Source organism: Elgaria multicarinata, chromosome 10, assembly GCF_023053635.1.
Source record: "Elgaria multicarinata webbii isolate HBS135686 ecotype San Diego chromosome 10, rElgMul1.1.pri, whole genome shotgun sequence".
Lineage (NCBI taxonomy): Eukaryota > Metazoa > Chordata > Lepidosauria > Squamata > Anguidae > Elgaria > Elgaria multicarinata.
In genome coordinates, this window is record NC_086180.1 from 896179 (window position 1) to 919964 (window position 23786).

Consider the following 23786-nt stretch of genomic DNA (forward strand, 5'->3'; position numbering starts at 1 on the left):
GCTGTTCAGTCCGGGGGTGGGGGGCATCTGGCCCTTGGCCAAGAGCTGCTGCTCTCAGAACTTCTGCCAGGGCCCCTTCCTTGCTCCTTTGGGGCGCAAGCGCTTCAGAGCCTTGCAAACTTCCCACTGGGCTGGGGCATCTCTCATCTTAATTGCCTACAGTTAGTAGGTTTTGTTCACCACGAGCCGTCACGTAAAGCTGCAAGCTGGTTTGTGGCAATGGTATTTGAAAGCTGCCCCACACTGGCAGAGCAGAGAGCCTGCAGCACACCTTGAACATGAAATGTTAACGGGCTTAGATTACTCTTTCTGCACATGCCGAAGTAGGCTGCAGGCAGGCACTCCTGGAGACAAAATTGCCTCTTCGGGCCTGCAGTTGCTGTTCCTCCAGTACACCTGGAGCCTTCCTCTGCTGCTGGAACTGTGGAGCGCCCCCCCCCCCCCCGGAGTTCTGGGAACTTTCCCCTTTCCAATCCCACCTGCCCTAAAGCTTATGAGGCAGCCCAACCCTAGGATAACACGTGGTTCCTGTGGGCCAATCCTCCGCTCTTTGGCGAAAAGGTGGGATAGAAAGCTGATGGATCGGGGCGGTGCTCCCTTCAGAAGTGTGCTGTTGGCGAGGGAAATGGCTCTTCCACGCCCAACCCTGGAGTCAAAGGAACAGACATTTTCTGCAGAAGAACAGAATGCAGAGCAGCTCGCTTTTATTTGTGCCCCACGGGCTGGGTCACCTGAATAATTTTGATTCACAATAAATTAAGAAGCAGAAACAAAAAGTCTGGAGTCAGTACACGCACTCCCCTGCCAGCGTTCCTTGGCTTGTCCTACTCCATGAGGGCTGTGATCACAGCACGAGTGAAGTCATGGGATGTGGAATAGCCGCCCATGTCTGGCGTACGCACCTGCAAAGGAGATACAATACACTACCTTTGGCTACACGAACTGCAACACACACACCCCTTCTGCATGTTTCCATTGCTTTTAGCTACCTTAAACCGGTCTGACATTTGAAACTCCAAAAGCATTCTCTCCCCACCTCCAAAAAACCTTTACTTTCCTCCTGAGTTCTAGTAAGACTCTATTGTAATACCCCACCACAACCACACCTCAAAAGGCCTAGCTTGGTGGGCAGAACGTGAGACCAAGCTCAGGGGATGGTGCTTGGAAGCTCCTTCCCACTGGGGCCAACCAAAGCCAGTGCTTGAGGCAGCCGCCTTCCTGGAGCTAAGCGACTCCACGCTCTGCTAGACCAGGAACGGGGTGGTTTTGCCCAAAGGAAGCAGGCAGTGCTGGCAGGACTAGGCACACAAGCTGCTTGAGGTTTGATTTAATTGGTTTTGCAGCAATTGGGTGGGTGCGTGAAAACACGCACACACGCACACACACCCTCGCCCCAGCTCTATGCTTAGCATGACTCATTCTTGCTTTTACATCTACGACTTTTAGGGTGGTTTTTTTTTTTTAAATGAAAAGCATGGTTTTATTTTGCTGGAAGTATTTATGTTTTAATGAATGGTGTGAGTCGCTGTGAAGACTTGGAGCAAAAAGCAAGAGAAGAGATTATGGTGATGAATGGTTTTGCTGTGAAACTACAGCTACACCTGAAGGATGGAACAGAGCGTGAACTGGAGCCCTAGTCGGGGGGGGGGGGGGAGGTGTTCACCCCGTTTCTAGCACAGGGTTTTTATTGTGCAGTCTCCTCCCATGACTCCACCACCACCGCAGCCAGGTCAGATCCCACAAGTGCCTATGAAATTATGAGTTTTGCCACAATGCACCTCACTTTGCAATTACTGACAGTGACCCATATTTGCCATTTTGTTCCCCACTCACCCAGTTGAGAGAGATCCCTTTGGAGCTCTTCGTAGTCTGCTCACTTTCAGCATCTTGAATAACCAGATGTCATCTGCAAGCTTGGCCACCTCACCTCTGGCTCCAGATCAATTACGAACAAGTGAAATATCACCAGTCCCAATACAGCTCAGGCAACGCCACTTTTACTTCCTTCTAGTGTGAGGAACTGTCCATTTATCTCACTCTGCTTCCTGTTCTTTAATCAGTACCCAATTGCTAAGTTTACCCTACAACCTCTAGCAAGGGAAAACACCACATGCTTTTTGGAAGTTCAAGTATATAAACGCTTACCAGATCACCCTGCCCATACATTGGTTCGGACACCCTCAACGAACTCCCAAGGGTGAGTGAAGCAGGACTTCCTTTTGCAGAAGCCTTGTGGATTCGTCCTCGATAATACCTGTACTTTTATATGTTTAGAACAGTGGCCTTAATAGTCACTTCTACCAGTTAGATCAGTGTTTTGCTGGCTACTTTCAGGCCCCTTGCTAGGATGATTTCAGGAACAAGTTGCACATTTTGGTTAGATCATCTTCACATCCGAGTTTAAGAACTCCCAGGTGGCCGTCCAGGCCCAGTAGTATTCGTTTTTAATTTGTCAATAAGTTGATCTCATCCCCTTAACTCTCCCTCCCTCCCCTGGAAAAACAGGTCAAAGTACAGGTATCTTCTGCACTGAAGACAATTCATTTTACTTCTCTGCGATTTCCCTATCTTGCTTGAGCAGTCCTTTCACTCCTGTGTTATCTTACCAGTCATCTGGTTTCCTACTTAGAATCATAGAATAGCAGAGTTGGAAGGGGCCTACAAGGCCATCGAGTCCAACCCCCTGCTCAATGCAGGAATCCACCCTAAAGCATCCCTGACAGATGGTTGTCCAGCTGCCTCTTGAATGACTCTAGTGTGGGAGAGACCACAACCTCCCTAGGTAACTGGTTCCATTGTCGTACTGCTCTAACAGTCAGGAAGTTTTTCCTGATGTCCAGCTGGAATCTGGCTTCCTTTAACTTGAGCCCGTTATTCCGTGTCCTGCACTCTGGGAGGATCGAGAAGAGATCCTGGCCCTCCTCTGTGTGACAACCTTTTAAGTATTTGAAGAGTGCTCTCATGTCTCCCCTCAATCTTCTCTTCTCCAGGCTAAACATGCCCAGTTCTTTCAGTCTCTCTTCACAGGGCTTTGTTTCCAGACCCCTGATCATCCTGGTTGCCCTCCTCTGAACACGCTCCAGCTTGTCTGACATACTTCTGACGTATTTCAAGAAGTCTATATACTGTTAAGGCTTAATAGTTTTAGGAATATTCTTAAAGCTGTTTTCCCCTGCCCTTCGTTATACCAGAGCTTGCAGTTCTTTTTCTCTTGGCCCCATTCAGGTTGAACATGAGAAGAGGGAGTCCATGCTGAAGCCAAGGGGGTTCTGCCTGTTCCATAGGGTGGTGACACACAGTCAAAAGGAATGAAGAAGGAAAAGAAGATCAGGGTTGAGAGATGAAAAAGACAAGCAGCTGAAGACGTGCGATTGGGTGGAAGGGGCGTGTTTGAGGTGAAGCTGGATGTCAGAGTGCAGATGATACTGAAAGCCGTAAGATGTGACGAGGTCACCCAGGAACAACAAGAAGACCCCAGTTGTGAAGGGAAAGGCAGCGAAGGCAGCCTGGGTTGAAGGCTGTGCAAAGAAAGCCTCCTCAGAACCAGAGGAGAGCAACTGCAAGTGACCCTTCCTTGGGCAAGGCGTTGGAGCCAGCGGTGACCAGGCAACTCCCAAGTACTACCGGATGAAACAGAGTATCTGGATTCCGGCTCAGTTTTGGGTCGAAACCCCCTTGGTCGCCTTGATGAATGACCGGCACCAGGAGAGCCATGGGGGGGGGGGGATGCAACCTCGTTGACTGCTAGATCCCTCACTGGCGTTAGAGAAGCCTCAGCATCCTCCGGAGTAGGCCTTCTCGGTGGAGGGTTGGAGGCACTGTTTTGGGGAGGTTCGTCCCCTACGTGATGGGATTTATGCTATGGGCTCCCTCTGGGATCCATTCTGTCTCCCACATTCAACATTCAGTGAAGCCACTCAATAGCTGGGTGTCATCACTACGCTGACAATGCACGGCTGTCTTTTCCAGGTGAGGCAAAGGAACGTTTGGGAGCAGTAATGGATGGGATAAAGGACAATAAACAAACTCCATCCTAACAAGATGGAGGTGCTGTTGCTGGGGGTCAGGCTCAGCCAGTTCTGGAGAGGAACGCACTGCTGGAAGGGGCCCACATGCACAGGCTGGGGCTGTTACTAGACTCATCCTTCATAGCACTGAGGCTAATAAGCCAACTGGGAGCCCTCCTGCTCAGGTAAGTCTGGCCACAGGCAGCCATGTCCTGGTAACCTCTAGATTGGATTGCTGCATTGTGCTCTACATGGGGCTGCCACTGAAGATTGTATGGAAGCTACAGCTAGACCGCTAACGGGCCAGGAAAAGGGACCGCCCCTTGCCTTTCCTGAAACAACTCCACTGGCTCCCAGGATGTTTCTGAACCCCCTTCAAAGCGCTGTTCTTAACCTTTAGAGACCTCCATGGCTAAAGATGCAAATACCTGCTGGGCCCCTGCCTCTCACATCAATCTGTCCCTCTGCTGAGTGTCCCTGAGGCCTTCTTCCGACTGATGCAGGGATGGTGGTGAGCAGAGTGGGCACCTTCTCCGTGGGGCCTCCTAACCTCTGGAAAAACCTCCCGGCAACCTCATGACAAATCATTGAGGCGCCAGGCAAAGACATTCCCATGGTTCAAGGTGTGGAAGAAGGGCCTATTTTAGAATTTAAGTTTGAGCAGTTTGGATTTTACCGTCTCATTAACTGGACAGCTGCTGCTGTTTTCAGTTGGTACTGCGATTGCCATTTTCTTGGTACAAAACAAATAAATACCTTTTATTGTTTCTTGTCACTCTGGAAACATAAACATGCTGAAGATGTGGGATATAACTTATTCTGATTTCGCATGGAGAGAATGAGGACCTGCAGCAGCCTCCCATTTTATCGCCTTATTCCTATTTTTGCTCCACAGGAAAAGGCACCGAAGCTGCTACTAAGACCTTTCGTTGCTTCAGGCTGACCGTGTTCCAGAACCCGAGGACAGGAACAGGGAGAAGAGTGTCCGCCCGCTGCCCGGTGAGGAGCCAGGGCCCGGTGGGGGGGCTTAGCTAACCCTCAGGAAAAACTTCGCAGCACTCCCCAGAGCCACCCTGCACTGGCCACTGCTTATGCACGGCACCCTTTCACTGCCGGTGCTCAACAGGCAGGCGGACAGGCCTTTGCTAATAGCCCACTATTAGCCCGCTAATAGCCCACTAGGTTCCTTCTGCCGTAGATTCTCTGACTCACAGACTGAGTCCCTCAGTGAAGCTGGTGGTCGTGACAACAGCCGGGCCAAACCTGCCCGCCAAATGCCAAAGACCGAGGAAGCGTATCCTGGATCCCAGCGCTTAAGACCACATGCCGCATCCAGGGCAATTCTGCAAAGTCCAGAGTCTCTGTCCATTAAGACACCCTAAGCTCGACTGAGAAGCTGCCCTGGTTGCACATCTGTCCGGGCCACGAGGACCCTGCTCAGGCAGCTGTTGGAACTGAGCAGAAGCCTAAACTCCAGAATCAGGAAAGCCATGGCGGAGGAGGCCGGCCCCTCACGCCTGGCGCTTGTCCACGTGCAGAGTTTTGAGTTCAGGGGCCCAAGTAGCTTCTCTCTGCTCTAAAGAAGAAGACACCCCAGGAATCAGATACACACAGCCCGGAGAGGGTGCGGAGTTGATGCAGAAACTCCTTACAAGTTTATTCAAAATCAGCATGGCCTATGACCACAAAGGGTTACAGATGGGTTCTCTGCCCACACCCCGATTCGCAGAACCACACTCACACCTATATCGCAACCTTTGTCACCTGGACTCATCAAATCTGCCCAAGCACCACAAACAAGGCAAACCACATGATTAAGCCTCTCTCTCTCTCTCTCTCTCTCTCTCTCTCTCTCTCTCTGTGCACCATTCCACGCCCACCCCGTGCACATTCTTACACATAGCCAGGACTGGATTTCGGCAGGCTGGTCCTTGCTCACGGAGGGCAATTTCCAGACACTGAAACTACAGGGGCTCCTGGTTGCTGCAAAAGCTTCTCTTTTCTCGCCGTCCACAACTAAACCCCAGCCCAGAGGCCCCTCCTCTGTATCCCAGCGCAGCCGGGGCCAAGGCAGCCAGCCAGCCAGCCTCCCTCCCTCCCTCCCTCCCTCGAGAGCCCCCCCCCCCGAGAGACAGGGCAGCAGCGCACTTCCTGCAAAGGTGCCAGAGCAGCCTGCCGAGTGCAGCTCTTCTAAACAGGCCCCCCTGCCACGGACCCAGACACGCCCCGCCCTCGCGTGGGCCGTCACCAGGGCCAGCCTGGGCTTCAGTGGGAAGGAGGGGGCCGCCAAGGAAAGAGGGAGGCTGCAGAGGGGAGAGGAGCAGGCAGGGCACCGGCCCAACCCCAGCCTCTCGCGGCACCTGTTGTCCTGCCTGTGTTCAAAGCACTGCCCCCCCCCACCGGGCCAAATGGACAAGGAGCCTGCGAAGGACCCGCCTGGGGGGACACGGTGGGCCGAACTGGTTCCCAGGTTCAAAGCACACGGGAGCCTCTCTTGCTCTCAAGACCATCCACACGGCTGGCTACACGCACACGACTATGAGGCAGCCCCAGCCCCACCCTCCACAGCAGGCCTCTTGGCCAGGACCAGGCTGAAGGGACCAGGAGAGGGCAGGGGGCTTGGGGGGGGGGGGCAAGAGAAGGCCTTCCTCCTGCAATGGGGTCTGGCCAGCTCCAGCTGTGAGGCGGAAGGGAGCTGAAGGCAGAATCTCTGCCTGGCCGGGCAGCCAAGAGGAGTGTCGGAGTGTGGGCAGCAGAGCCGTGTCCAGGGGCAGCCTGAGCCCTAGACACCATAGTGGGGGTGCAGGTGATCAATCACGGACTTGACGAAGTCAGAGGTGGTAGAGTAACCGCCCATGTCCTGCGTCCGCACCTACAATCCAACACAGGGAGGGGAGGGAGAGAAGTGGCTGTGAGCAGAGGGGGGGGAGGGCAACAGGAATCCAGAGACCGGGGGCGGGGAGAGGAAGGGGACCCCACCAGCCAAGTAGCAGCGCCGGAGAGAGGGAGAGACACACACACACACACACACACGGCGAAGACAGACAGGTCCCACGGCGGCACGTGAGCAGGAGGCAGCAATCGAGCCAGAGAAGAGGCGCAAGGGCCCCCGCGGGGGGGGGGGGGGGGCTCACCGAAGTAAGCAGCCGTGGCGGCCGACTGCGGAAGACTCCGCCTCCCGTTGCCTGAACTCTCCCCCACCCCCACTCCACCCTGCCCTGATCGGAGGAGGCCCCCGTCAGCTGGAAGTGGAGGGAGGCAGAGGCAGCGCGAGCGAAAGGGAAGCAGAGCCTGGCTCAGAGCAGAGCAGAAAAGGAAGGGCGGGCCGCTGCTCACCTTGCCAACTTTGATCACCTTCCTCACAGCATCCGAGATCATGGCAGAGTGATACTCCAAGCTGGCCAGGAGCAAAGAGGAGAGGCGTTTGTTTACAAGGGGAAGCGGGGTGCCTTTGGGCCGCAGCCTCACACTAACCCTGCGAGGAGAAGGAGCCGGCTGGTCCAAGCCAGCCGGGCCCCCTCCCATCCCTCCCACCGCCTGCCCTGCTGCTTCCACTGCAGCCCCTCGGAGCACAGGGGGACTCACTTGAGATGTCGCAGCATATTGGCCGACGAAAGCAACATGGCGGTGGGGTTGGCAATATTCCTCCCTACGGCTTGGGCGAAAGGGTGGCGGGCGCCCTGGAAGGAGGCAGCGCGAGAGAAGCACCCTCAGAAACACCGTGCAACCCCAGCCCGCCCCAGAGGAGGAGAGGGGGGCAGCCCAGGCCGTTGCGGGGAGGCGCCCCACCCTGCCCCATCGCTCACCATCTCAAAGACGGCGTACTCCGCACTGTAGCTTTCGCCAGGGACCACGCCAGCCCCGCCGACCAGGCCGGCCGCCAGGTTGTCAATGATGTTGCCATATAAGTTGGGCATGACCAAGACGTCAAACTGGTAGGGGTTTTGCACGAGCTGAAAGAAACGCACCACCTCCGTATCTATCGCAACGTGAGCTGAATCAGGCTGGAGGGCTCCTGCCTAGGGTCACGGCACACTCACTGACACCCACACTTCTTCACTGGTAGAAGCCCCAACGGGAGAACCAGCAGTGCCCCCTTGGGAGCTGCCCCCGGCCACAGAACTCCTCGGCTGGTCTTCGGTCAGCCGCTCTACGTCAGCCTTCCCATCGGCAATACGGGGATAATACTGGCCTGCCTTATAGGGCTGTTGTAAGGATCGCCAATGAAAGAAGAACTTTTGACACTCCCAATATCTCACGTCGTATAGTTATTATGACTATGATTATGACTAGGGCTGCCACTTAATTAAAGAAATCTTAGCTGATTAATTGCGTATGTTTTAGTGGATCAATCTGCATAAGTTTACATCAGAGTAAAAAAAGAAAAAGACATCTGAGGAAAAAGGAATTCTTGTTTTCAGCAGCGTTTGCATGTATTGCAGGGGCCACCTCCTTTCATAGAATCATAGAATAGCAGAGTTGGAAGGGGCCTACAAGGCCATCTAGTCCAACCCCCTGCTCAATGCAGGAATCCACCCTAAAGCATCCCTGACAGATGGTGGTCCATGGCATCCACCTGTCCTGGTTTCCCCCAAGTGGCCACAGAGATCTCTAACCGGGGGGGGGGGGGGGGGCTTGGGCCACCTGTCAGGGATGCTGCAGGGCTGGATTCCCTGCCCTGGTGGCAGGTCCCTCATGCAAGTCTTATGCGTCGAGGATCTCCTGAGGCTTACGGAGGAACAGACTTCGGGGGCTAAGGGTGGCCGTACAACTGGCAACTAGACACATGAGACCCCCACATGCAGGAGACAGGCAAATGACTTCCTGACTGTTTGAGCAGTGCGACAATGGAATCAATTACCTAGGGAGGTTGTGGGCTCTCCCACACTAGAGGCCTTCAAGAGGCAGCTGGACAACCCTCTGTCAGGGATGCTTTAGGGTGGATTCCTGCATTGAGCAGGGGGTTGGACTCGATGGCCTTGCAGGCCCCTTCCAACTCTGCTATTCTATGATTCTATGACTGGGCCTGGAACGCCTGGAACACTATGATTCTATGACTGGGCCTGCAACGAGAGACGGTGGGGGGCTGCCCCGCTTTGACCCGGCTGCTGCTGCAGTAGCAAAGGACCCGGCCCGCTTTCATGCTGACATTTCGAGGTCCGTCCATGATGAACCTTCCCTGCCCTTTTCCCCAGGCAGCCGGGCCAGAGCACACCTAGGCTGCTTCGGCGAAAGCCCTCTCTGCAACGGTGGCAGCGCCAGGCCTGCCCGCCGACCCTCTGCCTGCTTTCCAGCCTGCCCCAAACCGCCTCCTCGACTCGGCTGCCCCCCCCAACCTTCTCACCTTCTCTTTGTTTAAGGAACATGTCGCTTCTGGGAGGGGGAGCGGGGGACCCAAGCGCACGCCAGGGCTGACCTACCTGCATGCAGCAGTTGTCGATGATCATGGTGTCAAACTTGATCTTGGGGTACAGCTCAGCCACCTCTTCGCAGCAGCGCAAGAAGAGCCCATCGCCCAGCTTCCTGAGAGGAGGAGAGGGACCCGCGCACTCAGGGCACTGCCACAGGCCGGGCGCCGCCCAGAGGCTGCATGCGCAGGACAGGAGCGGGCCGCAAGCGGAGGGCCAGCGGCGGCAGGCGGCTGACTGTCCCCCGTGCGCTGAGAAGCAACTCCCGCCCCCTGTGACTGAACACCCAGGACGAGCACAGCCTCAGCCCAGAAGGAGGGAGGGGAGAGGTTCTGGGGGGACGCAGCAGCGCAACAGGGAAGGCAGCAGAGTCCGGTGGTGCTATTCTGAAGCCCCATCTAAGCTGACGGCACCAGATCAATTGCAGCAGAGGAAAAGGCCGACACTTGTGCTGAGAACGCAGAACTCGGGAGGAGGGACAGGGGGTGGGAGGGACGGGGGGAAGCAGCCTTTTGGAAGGGACCCCGGGGGAGGCTGCTCTAGTCTCAGAGGCAGGAGTAGAGGGGGGCGGAGGGGGGGGAGAGATTCCGGCTCCCTTCTCATGACATGCAAACGCAAGCACTGCTCCAAAATAAACCAAAAGGCCCCCAGAAGGGCAAAGGGGCACGGCCTTCGGGGCGTCCCTCGCTTCCCCACCCCAGTGTCCAAGGATTCCAAATCCTCCTTTCCCAACTTCCAAAAGAACAGAAATAAGAAAAGATTTCCTAAATTCTGTAAATGAAAAGCTCCGAAATAACCAAATTAAGTACATGTTAACACAAAGCTATTAAGCTTATGTCAGTTCCAGAACTTGCCACTTGATGCACAGAAAGGGGGGGAGGGGGAGGGTTCACAGACTTCCCATTCCGGGGCTCTGGGGGCTTCCGACCGAGTCTCCCAGCACCACCACGAAAGGCCTGCCTGCTTTGGGCCCCTCTCTTTCAGCCGCTGCCAACGTCTCCCGGGCCCTCCGAGGCCCAGCCCAGGAAGGCGACTCGCCACTGCGGGCGGCCGAAGGTCCAGAGGGGGAGGGATGAGCCGGCACCAAGCACGCCCAAAGGATGCAGAGGCGGCCAGCAAACACGGAACGAGAGAGCAGGGCCCCCGAGGGTGGTGTGCCAGGGGGCGGCCCCAGAAGCAGGAGACCCCCCTTCCCATCCCCCCCCCCCACTCACATGATGTTGGCTTTGTGCACAGCCGTGACCTTAGAGCGCCCCTTCTTGGTGGCGAAGTCGAAGGCAAACTTGGCGATGCGCTGCGATTTGGCCCGAGTGATGATCTTCAGGCATTCAATGACACCCTTCGCGCTCTGAACACAGACAGAAGCGCAAGCCACGCGGCCCGAATGAGCGGCCCACCTCCAGCCAGCTGGATCCTACTCCCTGAAACCAAGGCTCAGCCAGGGCCCTCTGCTCAGTACACCAAAAACGAGACAGGGAGGAGACCCTGTGGCCCAGAGGGACCCCTCCCCCACTCTCCACCTATCTGAACTCCTCCCATTCAAGCTGACTAGTCTAGGAACGATGTCGCTTTAAGAGCTGAGGCCTGAGCCTGGGTATTTCCTCTTCCCTCCCCATCTCTTTTCCTTTTGTGTCAATCTGCTTTTGATTGTAAGCCTGAGGGGCAAGGACTATTGATCCTATTGATCTCCCACACTAGAGGCCTTCAAGAGGCAGCTGGACAACCCTCTGTCTGGGATGCTTTAGGGTGGATTCCTGCACTGAGCAGGGGGTTGGACTCGATGGCCTTATAGGCCCCTTCCAACACTACTGTTCTATGACTCTATGCAAGCTACTCTGGGATCCTGTCTGACTGTAGAACACACTAAAATATTTAAAATAACCAAGGGGAGGGAAGAAGAAGAGTCTCTTCCTTCGCTGGCTGGCTCCTGACCCTCTGGAAAGCTGTGCAGGATCCGCCCCTCTTCCTCCAAACTGCATGCAACACATCCGCCCTCAACATTCCCAATTTACCCTCGGGGGGTCTGGCACTCTGCAGACGCAGCGCCTTCTCCCCCCCCCCCAAACATTAGTTGGAAGCATCCTTCCCAGCCAAACAGGGCCTCACTCCCACGGCTTGATGACCTAACGCTGGGCAAGGCCATTCCCCAGGGAGGAGGGCCTCCTCGACCATTCTGCCTGAACCGTAAGAGAGCGGGACCAGCAAGCCCAGAAACTGACCTCGTGTTCCAGGGAGCTGTACTCCCCCTCGGTCTGCTCGCGGATTATCACCAGGTCCAAGTTGTTGTGCCGGGTTTTGTAGCCAGGCAGGCTATTCACATGGACCACGTTGGCAAAGAGGTCCAGCTTGCGCCTGCAGCGGGGAGGCAAGTGGACTCTTAGGCCTTCCCCGCACACGCACACACACACGCACGCAGCACGTGAGACCGCCGACACTTCTGAATCCTGCGTTAACGCCGGTCTGCCCGACACCCTCCAGCCTGCCCTTGCTATGAGCCCCTCAATTCTCACCCTGCCCCCCACCACGGAGCCAGGCCTTTTGCCGTTGCCCCAAAGGCCACAGCCCAAAAGCCCAAGCAGGGGGGCAGCTTTAAAGCAGCGCAAATCCAGCGTCTCCAGCACGGCAGCGGAGGCTGCGACTGAAGGTAACGTCGCTCACGCGGCTCAAGGGTTCTCTCTCGCCCAAGGCTGAGGAGACCTACCTGAGCCTCATGTCATAGGAAGCCAGCTCCCCTTTGTACTCCATGGGGGTGTGGATCTTCCCTGCAGGGACAAGAGAGCCCCACCCCGCGGATGTGTGAGACCGGCCACGTGCCCTGCCAGGAGGAGGGGAGCCAGGGAAGGGCCGCTGCTCTGCCCCTTTCCACAGCCTGCACATGGGCAGTTGTTGCAGGGAAGCCGAGCCCAGGCGGCCGGGCTCTGGGGAGGCTGCAAAGGGGTCCCAGGGGTCCTTCCCCACATCCCATACCTATGAGGGCCACTTTGCTCTTTTTCATGGACTCAAGAACCTCGTCCAGGATTTCCTCCGAAGCCATGTTCTGCACCTCACTGAGGTGGTGTTCATCGAACTGCACAGGAACTCCGGCCGCCTGCGGCAAAGAAAATTAGCGGAGAGATGAGCCGGAGCGGAACTTGCAGATCTCGGAATCCCGCTGTGGCCGACACACCGCCAGAGCGTGCCAGGAGCAGATGGGAGCAGGCCAGAGGACGAGTTGGTCAGGATGGACAATTCTCCTTCCTCCTCCTTTTGCAGGGAATGTCCCAGGTGGGACAAGCCGGCTTGGCCATCAGCCCCAGCTGCTGAACTTCGGGGAGAAAGTGCTGCACGACCCATACTGGCGGCGGTCAGAGGAACCCCAGGGGAGCCTCCTACCTGAAGAGCCGAGACAGGCTCAGAGCCAAGCCCCGCTGAATCGCCCCGGCCCGGGCTTAAGGCCAGAGGGCAGATCACAGCCTCCCCAGGACTCCACGGGGACGCAGCGTCTGCACTCCCGTGCCAAGGGTGGGCATGTTTCATCCACACACAGCCCTTTGGCTCCTCCCTACCCACACAAGAGGAGCCGCCCTCAAAGTCACCCTCGCCTCTTTCAGAAGGGGTGCCCACTAAGCTCCCCCCCCCCCCCCGCCCCGAGAAGCAAAGCCCCTTACCTTGAATACTTCCTTGACAGAGTGCATGAGCTCTGGGCCCACCCCGTCCCCTGGCAACATGGTGGCCGAGAAGATCCCCTCGGATTTGGTGTACTCTGCCTGGAATAGAACACACAGTCACCCCTGCCTTGTCCAGAGAGCAAGGAGATCCCCTCCAGCATCCAACCACAACCCATCCTCTGGAGAGGATTAAAGGGGGGGAGGAGGAGGACCAAGCTAGAGGCAGAGCCGGTGGAAATCGCTGAACTATTATGTTATTGTTTATTACGTTTCTATACCACCCCATAGCCAAAGCTCTCTGGGCAGTTTACAAAGATTAAAAACATTAAAAATGCAAATAATAATAATAATATGTGAAAATATGCAAAATTTAAAAACATAAAAAACACAGACAGTTCACACAGAGACAAAATATATTGAAAAACAACACTGAGCAATCAGCTGAACCGTAACGCAAAACCAGGATTGATTAAAACTCATCACATGCTGCCAAATGCCTGAGGACACAAAAAAGTCTTGACCTGGTGCTTAAAAGATTGCAATGTTGGCACCCGGCAGGCCTCGTTGGGGAGATCATCCCATAACTGAGAGGGGGGCCACCACAGAGGAGGCGCTCTCCCTTGCTGCTGTCTTCCGGGCCTCTCAGAGTAGGCACCCAGAGGAGGACCTTAGATGTTGAGCACAGTGTACACGTAGGTTTGTGTCGGGAGAGGCGCTCTGTCAGGAATGCAGTCTGAGCCATGTGAGGCTTTATAGGTTAAAACCAGGACCTTGAATTGGGCTCGGAAACATACAGGCAGAGGTGCCAGCAGGCCAGAGTCGGTCTGATATGTTCGGACCTTCTGGCCTCTGTTATCAGTATGGCCACTGCAGCTTCTGAACCGTCTTCAAAGGCAGCCCCACATAGAGCGCATTGCAGTAATCTAACTCGGACGTTACCAGAGCAAAGACAACTGAAGCCAGGTTATCCCTGTCCAGATAGGGGCGTAGCTGGGCCACCAACTAGTTGGTAGAAGGCACTCCATGCTGCCGAGGCCACCTGAGCCTCAAGCGACAGAGAGGGTTCCAGGAGAGCCCACAAGCTACAAACCTGAACGTTCAGAGGGAGTGAAGCCCCATCCAGAACAGGTTGAACACCCTCCAACCAGGCAGAAGAACCACCCACTAACAGCATCTCAGTCTTGTCTGGGTTGAGCTTCAGTTTACTAGTCTTCATCCAGTCCATTTTTGCAGCCAGGCACCGGTTCGGCACATCCACGGCCTCGCTTGAAGATGACGAGAAGGGGAAGCAGAGGAGCCATCCGCGTACGGATGACAATGCAACCCAAACTTCCGGATGGTGGCAGTCAATGGTTTCAAGGAAATGTTGAACAGCATGGGGGACAAATCCGATCCCTACGGAACCTCATACTGGAGAATCTATGGGGCTGAGCAGGGTTCCCTAACCACCACCTTTGGAGCCAACCATCCACATAGGACCGGAACCACTGCAATGCAGCCCCTCCCACTTCCAACTCAGACAGTCTTCCCAGAAGGATACCACGGACAGTGGTATCGAAAGCTCCCAAGAGATCAAGGAGAATCCACAAGGTCACATTCCTCCTGTCTTTCTCCCAACACAGGTCATCACACAGGGCGACCAAGGCTGTTTCTATGCCAAAACCTGGCCTGAACCCCGATTGAGCAAGAAGCGGTTGAAAGGAAACATACAGAAAGGTACAGCGAAAGGATCCCTGGCACCGCTTAGGATGTTAGACTGATTTGTATCCCGCCTTTCTACCAAAAAATAACACTCAAGGCAGCTTACACAATTAAAATCGAGTAAAAGAATACATTAAATACAATAAAAACATAGCAAATACAGGGTGGGGTGGGGGGAAGAATCAAAACCAGCACCCAACTCAACAGGCCCAGTTACAGGCCAAAAGCCTTCTTGAATAAAGGAGTCTTTCCCTGCTGGCGGAAGGCTAGCAGAGAGGGAGAGAGTGGGGGAGAGAGAGAGACGAGCCTCCCTCAGGAGGGAATAGTATAGAATTGTGGCTCAGAAATATCGTTAAAAAGTAAACAGGGAATAGAGGGCATCTCTGCACCTCCCACGGGAGTTCTTACCGGCGCTTGCCTCTGCAGAAGTGCCGCTGAGGTTCCAAGGCATCTCCACAACTCACAGCTCTGCGGGTGAAGAAGGCGCTGCAACAGAAGCAGAACAGGGAGATGACGGAAGGGGGCCTTTGCACCACCTCCTGCTGTAAAGAGCCCAGCAGCATGTGTCCCTCCCAGGCAAGGCTCAGGCTTCACTCTTAGGGCCTCGTTCACAACGGAAACTACGCCAAAGCAGGGGTTTCCCTTCTTTCCAGTCTCCCATCAGGGCTCACCAGGACACCCACCACAGGGCACAAAGGCGACACCCCCTCCCCCATTCCTCCCCCCCCCCCAGCACCTGGGCCTATGTCCAGAGGCAGCGAGCCTCCACTTAGTTCAGCATAGCTAATCCGTGGCTCCGGCCCTTTCTACACCTAAGGATGATCCCAGGAAAATGGAGGGATCGTCCTTGTCTGCTCCCGGGTTCCTCTGTGTGTCATTTGGATGTACAGGGATGATCCCAGGATAAACGTATGGTGTAGACGTGCCCTCTGTTTAATCCAACTGCAAAGCCATCTAGGTTAGCGGCTATCACATTTCGTGGCTAGATGTCCAGAAATGAATTATGGCTTCGGTGATGAAGTCATTCCCTTAGTCTGTCCCAAAACTATTTCCAATCAATTCCATTAATGAATCCAAGTTCTACTACCATGAGAGATAAACGCCCCTCTCTGTCCACACCCACCTCCACAATCTTAGAAACCTGTCATGTCTCCACAGAACCAGCACATCTGCAGTTGCTTCTACCCCCTAAACTAACCCATCTACACAAGACTATAACTTTTCCTTAGAGAGAAAGTGTTCCAAACCCTTGACCGTTCAGTTGCCTTTTCAAGTTAAATATCCTTTTTGAGTTGAAGTGGCTGCAACTAGAGAGAGAGTTCCACACCAGTGATGTGGGCCAGAACATTTTCCAGTGCTTAATTTTTCATTGATTTTTTCCCCATTTCATTAGTAACAATGAATGGATGCCAACTACAAATAGAGTATTAGGCAATCTTGGCAATTTCAAAGTTGTCAGGATATCATGCACATGAGCTAAAGTTGCTAAAATTTAATAGTGTTTCAACAGTTTTCAGTACCTTTTTTATTTAAAGAATGTAACAGACATCCTTACATTTTTGCAAGTATTCCAATAAAAAAATCTGCATAATGTAACATTTCAAATACATTAAATATGCTTTATTTCTGCCACCAACACCCTCAAATGTTTCAAATCAAATACTTGTGGTATACTGGGACACAAAAAAACCCTTGCACTCACTCGGAGCCGCGCTGGGCGCTCGCAGGGGGGCTTCCAAGCGCCCTCCAGGTGTGCTGGACGACAACGCCCAGCATCTCCCAGCCAGCATGCTGGGAGTTGTAATCCAACAGACCTGAAGGGCACCAGATTGGGTGAGGCCGCTTTACCCCAAACCCGTAAGGGGAGTCAGCCTCGTCCGTCCGTCCGTGTCCCCTCACACATACATGCACACGTACATGCATGTACACATACATACATGCGCGCGCACACACACACGGGGGGGGAGAGGGGGCCGCTTGCTTCAGGCTTTCCCGGCAGAGGCGAGCCCGCAACCGGGGCCGCGACCCCGCACAGCGCGGATCAGGCCGGCGACCTGCGCCTCCTCCCTGGTAACTCACCCTGGTTACCGCCGCCCGGACACAACTGAGCGCCGCCATCTTGCGATCCCACAATGCCCCGCGGCGCCGGCGGCCCCACGCGGTGACGCGACTCGCCCCGCCCTCGGAGGGCCGAGGCACCATAGAGAGCGCGAGGCCGGAGCGGCTCCCCGCGGGTCGGCTTGCGGGGCTCTCGGGCGCCCCCCGCGCTGGGCGGCCGCCGTGGGGCGCGTCCGAGGGCTGCCGCTGGGCTGGGCCGGGGCGGGGTGGATCCCTGCCCGGGAGGGCTTCCCTCGTCCCGCCCTGCGAGCAGCAATGAAGGCCCGCCGGGTGCCCTGGAGGGAGGAGGAGGAGGCGGCGGAGGAGGCGGAGGCGCCTCCCGTCTCCCTTCGCTCTGCGCTCACGCGCGGCCTTGCTGCCCCGGCAGCCCGGAGCAGGAGCCGCCCGGGGGCGTGGGGGTGGGGTCACAGGAGGACGCGGACTTCGTGCACCGGGGAGGGGAGGGGAGGGGAGGGGGCTGCACGGGAGCAGCTGCCGGCGCCTGCGTCACGGCTCGCAACGCCTTGGCCTGGACCCCTCGCTTCTCTTCCTGGGCATGAAGTGAGGGAGGCAGGGGTGGTCGGAGGCGCAAGCCACGGTGTCACACCGGCCAACGCGCCTCACGCCTCATCTACACCAAGCAGGACATTCCACTATGGAAGCGGTATATAAAAGGCAGGAGCCACAGGACTGCTTTATAGCGGTATGGAAGTGCACTGGCAACTGTTGGGGCCCATGGACACATCTACACCAAGCAGGATATTCCACTATGGAAGTGGCACGAAAGCGGTCTACGGCATGTGTCATGGGACCCAACGGTTGTCAGTGCACTTCGATACCGCCACAAAGCAGTCCTGTGGTTCCTGCCTTTTATATACCGCTTCCATAGTGGAATATCTGCTTGGTGTAGATGAGCCCTGTGTGTCAGCAAGGGTAAAGTCATGCATGTTGGGCGAGGGGGTCCCCAAACTTCCAAGTACCGTATTTCTTCAATTGTGAGACGCCATCGATCGTAAGACACACAGTAATTTCAGTAGCACCAACAGGAAAAAAACCCTAAGACACACCCGCGATTCCAAGACGAACCCCATTTTTAGAGATGTTTATATGGGGGGGAAGTGTGTCTTAGAATTGAAGAAATACGGTATAACCTGATGTGATTGGAGCTGGCGGTGGCTGAACAAGACACAGATCCTGGGCTTGCGGTGGTGGGCAGCTTGATGAAAGCATCCGCTGAGTGAGCATCCGCTGTCAAGAAGGCAAACTCCATGTTAGGCATGATAAGAAAAGGAGCTGAGAATAAGACTTGCTACCACGTGGTCTAGGGATGGCCACTAATTTGGATGGTTTTAAAAAGGGATTGGACACATTCATGAAGGCAGAGGCTACCAATGGCTACTACTCCTATCAGCTATATGCTCCCTAGTGTCAGACCAGCAGGCCTATGAACACCCGCGTCCTGTTGCACTCAGGTTCTGCTTGTGGGTTTCCCACAGGCATCTTGTTGGCCATTGTGGGAACAGAACCCTGGACTAGATGGACCCTTGGTCTGACCTAGCAGGGCTCTTCTTACGTTCCTCAGTGGCAGGCCACTTCTGCGCCAGAGAACAGCAGTCCCAGTTCTTGAATCCAAAGCTTGTGGCACACTTCTTGCATGTGCGTCTCTTTCAAGGGGGAGGGGCAAGGAACTGGCCTGGTGTTGAAATCTTGTTGGGCTTCCTTTCCTCCGACTTAGCCTTGATATTGGATAAATGTGCAAGTATTTAAATAAAACAACCTGTGCAAATATGCGGTGGCTGTTCTGGTGGAGCTAGCAAAGCGCCCCTTTCCTCAGATGCTTGGGGGACAAGCAGGAGCCCACAGGGACATGATCCACCTGGAAGTTCTCCTGGGCAAAGCTGAATCAAAATGAACAAGAGATGTGCAAAAAATCTGGCACTGCTCTTGCACATCTACCATTCATTTCAACGAGGTTTGTGCCTAGGAACTTCCAAGTGGATTGTGCTCCATGTTAGTTACTGGGAGGGAGATTCATGTCTATGGCTGTCAACTGGCAGGAAAACAAACAACCCTGAGGAAACCCCTCCTGGCCTGGCTTCCTCCTGGCTCTCCATCCTCTGGGCAGGCAAGGCTTTTCACAGCCACAGAGAGAGTGTTTATCACCTGCTGCATAAGGTTTTAGTTAAGCTGCATGAAGGAGCCTGTCCAGCTTTGTCCTCCTGTGTCATCTGTGCGCCCGGCTGGCATTGCCACTCAGCCACCAGGCACTGTCCCTATGGACAGGTAGTGTAGTCTTAGCAAATGCTGTTACATATAATAATAATAATAATAATAATAATAATAGATTTTGACTGTGGCATCAAGGAAGTGTTCTAGCGCAAGGACTTGGGCCTCATCTATACCAAGCAGGGTATAGCGCTATGAAAGCCTTTGGCAGGAGCCACACCACTGCTTTATAGTGGTATTGAAGTGCACCAGCAACCGTTGGGGCCCATTGACACATAGCATAGACCACTTTCATAGTGCTATATCCTGCTTGGTGTAGATGAGGCCTTGGTTTCAGCCATTTTGGCGTTCAGGTTAATTGGCCCTTGTATGAAGGCCTAGCAGCTCTCTCGGAGTTCTTATTCGTGGCCGGCTACTCCCACGTTGCTGCTGCCAGGAGTGGTAAGAGTCAGTGCGTTGCAACCGCAGGGTCTACCTGCTGCCTCCGTTCTCTTCCTTGGCCCGAGCACCACAGCTCACGGCACATGGGGAGCCCCAACTCTGATCCTGGGCACAGACTGCAGTTAGGCTGGCAAATCCCAAATCAATTTAGCAGCCATGTGGCTGAACCCCAGTTTTTCACCTGCATCAATAACAACAACAACAACAATAATAATAATAAATTTATTTCTTGCCCGCCTCTCCATTTTGATCGAGGCAGGGAACAACAATAAACGATAAAATATGGGCTGTTTGATCTGATGCTCCCCATGAACAAATGGAAACAGGCCCAGTGCATGTGTGAACTGTCTCTGGTACGAAGAACTGCAAGACAGAGACTCTTTGGGACAGTAGGTGGCATCGTAAGCTTTCTTGCAAGACAAGCATCCTGGGAGGAGGTTTGTGGATGAACTCAACCCTCTCTTGGTTGTGTCCCATCCAGTTCCGAGGGAAGGAATCTAATAGTCTCCGCAAAGATGGAGCGATGTTGGGGGTAACTGCAGCAATTTATGAGCTCAAGCGTCACGACAATGTATATCTGCTGCGTTTGCAACTTTCCTCAGTAGTTATTTGGGTGTCATGAAAGGGCAGCCAGCCATTTCTTATGTGTTGTTGTAATTTTACTGCCAAAGAGGGAGAAGGTGCTTGTGGGCTTTTCTGCCTTCAGGTGCCAGAATAACGCCCAGCCTAAGGTATTGCACACCTTGACCTCATGTGGGGGAGGGTGGGTGCCCTGGGCTGGCCCCGGTTTCCTATGAGCAACAAGGGGGTGGGGTGGAGTGGGGTGGGGGGAGATCCAGCGTACTTTTGCTTTTCTCCAGTGGTTTGGTGATGTTATATTGGCTGATTCAAACAAGCATTTTCTGCCATGGTACCATCCTCTCACACAACTGTTATTCCTTCAGGGTGAAGGGGGAAATCCCTTGCTTGGAAGAGCCTCTTGTCCGGGAGATAGCCAGATTTTCCACATGGAGAGAAATTCTGACACTGGGATGTTTTCATTTCCCCTGCATGACTTCTGAGGGGCCCGATTATGGGAAAGGCTCACCTGAAGGAGACCCAGGCAGATGTCCCAGGCCAGGATCGGGCTTTTCATTCACCAATGAGCTCAAAGGCCTTTAAACTTCGGGCCTCTTTGAGAATCTCCAAGGAAAGAGAGATTCACAAGAGGGCCCCGTAGGGTTGCGCTGGCTCTCTTCTCCTCTCGTCCTTATACTGCTCCTGGAGAAAGAACATGAGAACGTAAGAAGACCTTTTTTCCAAGCTGAAGAAGCCCACTTGTCTGTTGGATGTCCATTCTCCCAGTTTGCCGGGACCGTTTTGGAGCTCCTCCCCAAAAGTTGTATGGGCTGTTTTAGGGTTCTCGGGTGGCTCATTCGCCATAGCAACAAGCCAGCCTTGCCAGATTCGCACAACATGGAAAGCCCTGCTGGCCAGGGTGGCTGCGTAAATCCCCTGCTAAGGTGGCAGGGAAAATAAGCCACCTGTGGACTCGGTCCATATGTTTGCCCTATGCAGCACAATAGGGCAGCCCTACACCCCAGCCTGGTTCCTTGATGGCTGTCTGCCAGGTGTGAGCATTCAGGGAAGGGACCTCTTTCCCTCACCCCACCACTGCAATTGCCCCCATGTCGTTAGAGCAAGTCTGTTAAATGTTGTTTTCAGCAGCGCAGCAGACACAAGAAGGAGCCTTTCTCTCTGCTTCGCACTCCAATGTATATCCAGGGCACCGTCAGTGAGTCCCCCTAAATCTCAGGCAATTAGCAGCCCTTCTGCACCACCCCCACCCTGGAGGAGTTAATGGAGCTGAGCTTGAAGAGGTGTTAATGAGGGGGTGGGGAGCCTGGTCCAGCAAGGGTTTCGGATCCAGAGGGGCTCCCCAAGGATGTCCAGCTGACTGGAAGGAGGGGGATGCTTGCCCAAACAGCTCAGGGTGCAAGCTGAAAACTCCTCCACCAAACTGCTCCCCATCTCAAGCCGGCGCAAGAACCTTGACACCAGGTAGCTTTCCAGGTCCTACTCTTCATTGCATCAAAACCAGAAGCACAATCACAGCTCACATGGTCCAATGGATATCGGTATGGCACTGGATCTGGAAGACCTGGATTCAAATTCCACATTCTCTGTGGGCCTCAGTCTCACAACTTCACATCCCCATCTGTAAAATGGGAATAGTAGCGGCCTACACTCAGAAGGCCTTTGCAAGTCCAAACACAATAAAGACTGGACTTCACACCAGCAGAGGCACAGTGCAGGATAGCCCAGCTCACAATGGCAGAAACAATCAAACATGTTCCACGTTTAAGATACTAGTCAGTCCCAAGGGTTTGGCGAGAATCATGGAAAGAAATGTGACAAATACGACGTTGACGGAAACCCTGAGCCCTCATTCCTAAACTGTAACATTTAATTTATTTGTTTAGTTTTAGCAAACCTTAACAAGAAAACATAACCACCAAAAGAAAAGCATATAGCATAAACTAACATAAATAGTGTTATGTTGTCTTTTCTATTGTCTGGAAGAAAAACACGTATATTCCTTGGGGTGGATTTACTCCCTTGGAGCGCGAGGGCTTGGGAAAGCAGGAACGGAAGGGGCGGAAGACCAAGGGAGTGGAGAGGAAGGGCTGTGTTTGGGAGATGATTATTATTTATTTATTTATTTATTTATTTATTTATTTATTTATATAGCACCATCAATGTACATGGTGCTGTACAGCGTAAAACAGTAAATAGCAAGACCCTGCCGCATAGGCTTACATTCTAATAAAATCATAATAAAACAATAAGGAGGGGAAGAGAATGCAAACAGGCACTGGGTAGGGTAAACAGGCACAGAGATGCGAAGGGCCTTGATGGGGTAACAGTGCTGCCAACGTTTAGGTGAAAGGCAGAAGAGAAACGTTTTGCAGACAATCAAATATTTTAGTAAGGTTCCCCACCCCCACCCCCACCCCCACCCCCACCCCCGGCTCTGCCTCCAGCTCCCATGCCTTTAACAGCACTTGATCTGCAGGCAATAGCAGCTGATCACCATGTGCTCACCTCCATGCCATGAAACTGTGTCACCAGCGGATTTCTTTGCCAGCATCAATACTTAAAAGGTTGTCACACAGAGCAGGGCCAGGATCTCTTCCCGATCCTCCCAGAGTGCAGGACACGGAATAAGGGGCTCAAGTTAAAGGAAGCCAGATTCCAGCTGGACATCAGGAAAAACGTCCTGACTGTTAGAGCGGTACGACAAGGGAACCAGTTACCTAGGGAGGTGGTTGCTCTCCCACACTAGAGGCATCCAAGAGGCAGCTGGACAACCATCTGTGAGGGATGCTTTAGGGTGGATTCCTGCATTGAGCAGTGGGTTGGACTCGATGGCCTTGTAGGCCCCTTCCAACTCTGCTATTCTATGATTCTATGATTCTATGATCAAAGCAGAGGAGCAGGATTTTTTCAACTCCTTTGGCAATCTTATTGTTGGGTAGCAGACCCCATCCAAGCACACGGGGATGTCACCTCCCGGCCCAGGTCAGAAAAATCCAGGTTGACCAAAGTTGTCTCAGTGCCAAACTCTGGCCAGAGACGCCTTCTTTTCCCCAGCACGTCTCCAGGTCCAGAGGAAGAGGAACAGCTGCTCCTTTGCCCCAGGCCCAGCTAGATAGAGCTGCTTTTATTTTAAAAGGCAGAGAGAGAGAGAGAGAGAGAGAGAGAGCAGCTTCCAGGTATGGCCATAGCTCTGTGGTAGAGCCTGCCATTGCTGCCAATCAGTGTCGACAATACTGAGCTGGATGGACTCCGTCTAAGGCAGCAGTCCTGAGAGGCAGGGCTGTGAATTCCAGCCAGACAGGCAATCCACATGAGAGCAGAAGAAGCCTGCCTTCCAGATAGCGGCAAGACAGAGGCAGCCCCCAAATGGATTCATTTGCTAATGACCTTCATTGTTGTACCTGGTTTTTGATTCCCTGTCTATCCCAGTTCCAGCCAAGGTGGAGAACCAAACACCTTAACAGCTCATGAATACCTTTCAGCAGGAATAGCGCTCAGTAAATAAGGCTACTGCGCATTTGGGATGAATCACCTCAGCAGCCTCCGTCCCGCCCATTCACCCTCCAGGGAAAAGTAATGATATGCAAAGAACCACGGCTACTTTGCACCTTTCAGCTCATGATCACTTTGCAAGGCACAATTAGTAATTAAATTTACCAGCCCATTTACAGTGAGTAGAT

The 23786-nt window shown here is 54.0% G+C and overlaps 1 protein-coding gene across 3 annotated transcripts; it reads right to left on the reverse strand.

Moving 5' to 3' along the window:
- Window positions 1–707: 707 nt before the first annotated feature.
- On the reverse strand, window positions 708–16901 carry IDH3B (isocitrate dehydrogenase (NAD(+)) 3 non-catalytic subunit beta). 3 transcript variants are annotated; one of them, XM_063135848.1, is made up of 12 exons: window positions 16843–16901; window positions 15172–15249; window positions 13063–13161; window positions 12383–12503; window positions 12117–12177; window positions 11635–11767; window positions 10630–10763; window positions 9428–9530; window positions 7814–7960; window positions 7593–7687; window positions 7344–7404; window positions 708–902 (listed from the first exon to the last, which is right to left on the reverse strand). In XM_063135848.1, exons 1-12 carry the CDS (start codon window positions 16879–16881, stop codon window positions 825–827), a joined length of 1149 nt encoding a protein of 382 aa, XP_062991918.1. In that variant the 5' UTR covers window positions 16882–16901; the 3' UTR covers window positions 708–824. The 3 variants fall into 3 exon arrangements, with proteins under 3 accessions (XP_062991918.1, XP_062991919.1, XP_062991916.1); XM_063135849.1 differs by lacking the exon at window positions 708–902 and adding an exon at window positions 5628–6879 and having other exon boundaries at window positions 15172–15231; XM_063135846.1 differs by lacking the exon at window positions 708–902 and adding an exon at window positions 5628–6879.
- Window positions 16902–23786: the final 6885 nt, after the last annotated feature.